Raw genomic sequence first — 4,388 nt, forward strand, 5'->3', positions numbered from 1 at the left:
ATATACTAGTAACTACAATGACACAACAACTTCAAATAAAAGATAGAAGTAACTTTTAAATTTTAACTATATACATGTATAGTAAAAAACAAAAATTAATTATATGTTTTTGATAAATTCAATTTTAAATCTGAATAAATAATGTTTGAGTTTTGTGTTTACTATTGTATAATAATTATTTTTTAAAATATTTTTAATTTTAAAATATATTGAAATAATATTTTTTTATTTTTTAAAATTAATTTTTGATATAAATATATTAAAATATTCTAAAATATGAAAAAATTAATTTTAAAAATAAAATAAAATAAAATAAAATATCTTTAATTGTTTTTTAAAATATATTTAAAATAGAGAAATAAACAAAGCTCTAACCATTGAGCCCAGTAACACAAAGCCCATCAATATCCCTACCCTTGGCCTCTCTCTTTCATCCTTCCCTATCCTCTCCCTCGAGTCCTCCATTTCCGACCTCCATTTCCTCTTTAAGCTCTCTCTTGACACCCAAAACCCTAAAACCTAAAACCTAAAACCCCCACCAAACATTTCTCACTAAAATGGCTTCAATTAGCTTCAACAATAACTTCTTTGATAACTGGTTCAATAAGCCTCCAAGGCCTCTCCCTTCCATCAACCTTCTCTCTTTAATCTCCCTAAACAACGGCAGCAAAACCCCGAATTTCTCTTCTCTTTCAATCTCAAACCCATTTAAGAAACCCCAAAAACCCGACCCGGACCCGACCCTGCAACAGCCCGGTTACTACAGACAAATGATTGACCAGTATTTCTGGGAATGTGAGAATCTACCTGATTACCGTCACACCCCAGAAGTGGAAAAGATCCTAAATGAAGACCCGGTTTTTGAAAAGAAAGAAAACCCGACCCCAGAAGAAATTGAGGAGAATGAGAGATGGTGGGCTGAGTTTCGGGCCAGCCCAGTTGTTAAGTTCTTGACCCGAGCTCATCAAATTGCCGACGAAATTAATGAGATGGAATTGAAGGCGAATTCGATTCCGTATAGATGGGAAGATAGGAAATTTTGGCAGGCATTGCCGCATGTAACTGGGCCGGACGGCCGGCCAATGCCGCGGAAGGCGATAATCACGAAGAAAGAGAGTGATGATAAGTTTTGGGATTTTGCCAGGCAGTTCTTTTTTGGGCTTTGGGGTTTTAGGCAAAGACCTTATCCGCCTGGTCGGCCCATTGATGTTGCTCAAGCTATTGGGTTTAAGCGTCTTGAGAAGAGATACTATGATTGTAAGTTGGGATTTAATCTGTGTGTAATATGATGCCTTTTTTTTGTTGGTTAATGTTTGATGCAGTGGTTTTGTGTTGTTTGTAACCTTGTGCCTTGTTATTGCAGTTATTATGAAAACTGGTGGGTGGTACTATAAGGACCGGTTGGGACGAACACGAGGGCCAATGGAGCTTATACAGCTGAAAACGGCCTGGGGTGGTGGGATAATTGATAAGGACACTTTTATATGGGGTGATGACATGGATGAATGGGCACCGATACATATGATTTACGGCATGGAGCGTGCAATTGCCACTTGGGAAGGTCTGTCTGGTTTGGATTTTGCTTATGTTATTGTTGATTTTAGAGTATTGCTTAAAAGAAAGGAAATTTGAATTCGAATATTTGATGTTAGTATTTGCAAGCAGTAATGACTAACCAGTAACTTGCTACTTAGAGACTATGAATTAATTGTTTACCAACATATAAAGCTGAGTGAAATGATTGGTGGATATGATTTAGATGTGGAGTCATTTACCCCCGTCCTCTTCTAAATTATATCTCTAACTGTAAAATGGCTGTCGAAGGATAGGAGTGAAGGTGCTCAATGTATGATGGAATTTCAAGATATCTGTCAAAACTTTCTTGGTGTTATGTGATGGTATTTTACTTTGACAATATCAATGAGTTCTGTGTTGAAGATACAAACTTAGAGTGCAAAAGTATAGGGAGTTAGAGAACAGCTTCCTTCTATTCCGTGGAAATTTGAGGAGATAAATTTTCGAGGGTGGAATGAAGCTCTTTCTGTGTAATTTTAACTAGTTGGAACATGGCAATTGAAAATGGCTACTAACTATTACTTTATGCACAATGTCATCAAAAACTGAAGATATCTTTGTACACATTATTCGCCTGATGATTTATTTTGTCATTGCCTTTTATCTTTGATCTTGTAAGCAATACTTTTCCTCCGCATTTCAAATGAATTAGCTCTTAGAGTATGTTTTGGTTATCTCAGTCAGACTTGGTGCTGCGGCAACGGCTTTCCTTCACAAATTACAGAAAGGGATGCCTCCATGGGTTCCTTTGAAGGGACGTGAACAGAAAACCTATAAGCAGATGCAGCAAGAAGCTGTAGAAAGCAAGAGACGTGACTTAGCTGTTTTGGAAGCTAATGGTGGCATTTGGCCAGGAGTTAGAATTCCCAGCCATGCTCTTTTTCTTTGGGCTAGTGGCCCTGAATTGACAAATATTTTGGAACAGGACCATATGCCAAACATATTCATTCCAAAAGATCTCAGGTACTATTGCACTTGCATTTTTTGCTTGAAGATGGAATTGCTCTTTTTAAATTTAAGAGCAAGGATGTGTGGACGCTTCTCAAATATTTTACACGCAAGCTTGTAACTTGTGATTTGTGCTAATTATAAAACACTGTAGGGCAGTATGAAAATGAGTATGAATGCTACAACATCAACATTTGATATAAGCAAATTAATGTCTTGAATTTACATCCCCATTGTCATTCAAGGTCTAAATTGCTTATTAAGTTGCATGGTAACTTGGGGGCCACATAGGGCCCTGTCTGCCTAGCTAAAGATGTAAATGCGCAATAGGTTGTGCAAGTATGCACCCTTATTGGTGATGGGTCCATTTACAGGCTTGGTAGTTCTTTCTGAATTTGAGCTAGTCAATGAAGTTCTCATATCCCCATTAACCTTTTCCGTCAATGTTAGTTAAAATTGTACATTTTCTTAATTCACCGTTATATCCCTTTTGCTGGAAAAGTTAGGAGCTTCATCTTTTGCCACTTGGCATCATAAACTGTTCATTGAAATGAAATACTTATCTATATGTCTTTATTTAGTCTGAGACTATATAATGCCTGGAGTGTCTGTCTCAATCATCTCAGCTTTGTTTGCTTTTGTGCTTCAGGCTTCAATTGGCGAAAATTATCCCTGGCTTAAGGCCATGGGAGGTTCTAAGCATTGAGCAAGCGATGGATCAAATAACATATGGTGGACAGTGGTATCGGGAACCTCTTGGCTCATACACAACAGGGCCTCCATACATCAGACATTGGAACAAGGATGTTAAGGTATGGTTTTTTGTCTTTCTTCTAGTTTTCATTTCAAGTTTTTTTTTTTCTTTGCTGGAGGTTGGCCTTCCAACTGGATAAACTAATATGGTGAAAATAAAATAATACTGGAAGACAATATTGACTGATGAAACTGAAATGACTATAAAGGTTTTCACCGTGCAGTCTTTGCATGTTAATTATAATTCTTGTTAGGTCCTCTTCTACTACCCTGTCTCTGTCATAATTCTTATGCCTTCATTCACTTATTATGCTTGCAGAGAATACTTCAGATTTTCTACACTCTTAGTACCCGGGTTTACAACAAACTACAGCGCACGATACCCGGTATTGATACCATAATGGAGAAAGTCCATGCTGATTCTGCCTCTAGGGGTGCCAGACGCAAGCAGAAGAGGGAGGCGCAGTTAAAGGCAGAGCAGGAGGAAGCTTTATATGGTCGAGGGAGAACTGATTCATAGCAAACCAAGTAAGAAGTTTGATTGAGCATGTAATGTAGAGCGTCTGCTCTTGTATTGGACGTTTGGCAGATGCCTATTTCAGTAAAAAAGTATGAAATCTACGGGGACAGACAGTAGTGTTGTTTTAATGATTTGCAACCCGTGGTCGAGAGGAGTGAGCGAGTGGGCGAGGAAAGTCTCGCTGCATTTGCCGTCTGTTTACCTGAAAATTTTGTGGGGAGGGGGGAAGGGCAGATTAATGGATCTACAAAGTGTTCTTCCACAATTGGTTTGATCTCGGCTCCCCATCGCTATTTCCATAGTTGCAAGACAGAGACCGGGAGGTGACGAAGTTAACCTTATTGTTTTCCATTAAAATGACGTCATGTTTAAAAAAAAATCCAGTTCTCAATGAAACCCGAGCTAGGCTTTAGATTGACAGGCTATCAAGTCATCGGGTTTTATAACTATGGCTATAAAACATTCGACATAGCGTTTGGATGAAAGCAAAAAAGATGAGATGAAGCTAAGAAAGTGAACTCGATTCTTCATGCTGTTGTTTCTAAATTTCTTTCATGGATCGAATAATGTTTAAACGCCCATTCTATATCAT

At 37.9% G+C, this 4,388-nt stretch overlaps 1 protein-coding gene across 1 annotated transcript; it reads left to right on the forward strand.

The window, feature by feature from the left end:
- Nucleotides 1–415: 415 nt before the first annotated feature.
- On the forward strand, nucleotides 416–3,922 carry LOC105119188 (uncharacterized). Its single transcript, XM_011017307.1, has 5 exons — nucleotides 416–1,257; nucleotides 1,364–1,561; nucleotides 2,256–2,538; nucleotides 3,173–3,335; nucleotides 3,596–3,922. The coding sequence occupies exons 1-5, from the start codon at nucleotides 558–560 to the stop codon at nucleotides 3,794–3,796; spliced, it is 1,545 nt and encodes a 514-aa protein (XP_011015609.1). The 5' UTR covers nucleotides 416–557; the 3' UTR covers nucleotides 3,797–3,922.
- The last annotated feature ends 466 nt before the right edge of the window (nucleotides 3,923–4,388 follow it).

Source organism: Populus euphratica, unplaced genomic scaffold (genome assembly GCF_000495115.2).
Source record: "Populus euphratica unplaced genomic scaffold, PopEup_1.0 scaffold2627.1, whole genome shotgun sequence".
Taxonomy (NCBI): Eukaryota; Viridiplantae; Streptophyta; class Magnoliopsida; order Malpighiales; family Salicaceae; genus Populus; species Populus euphratica.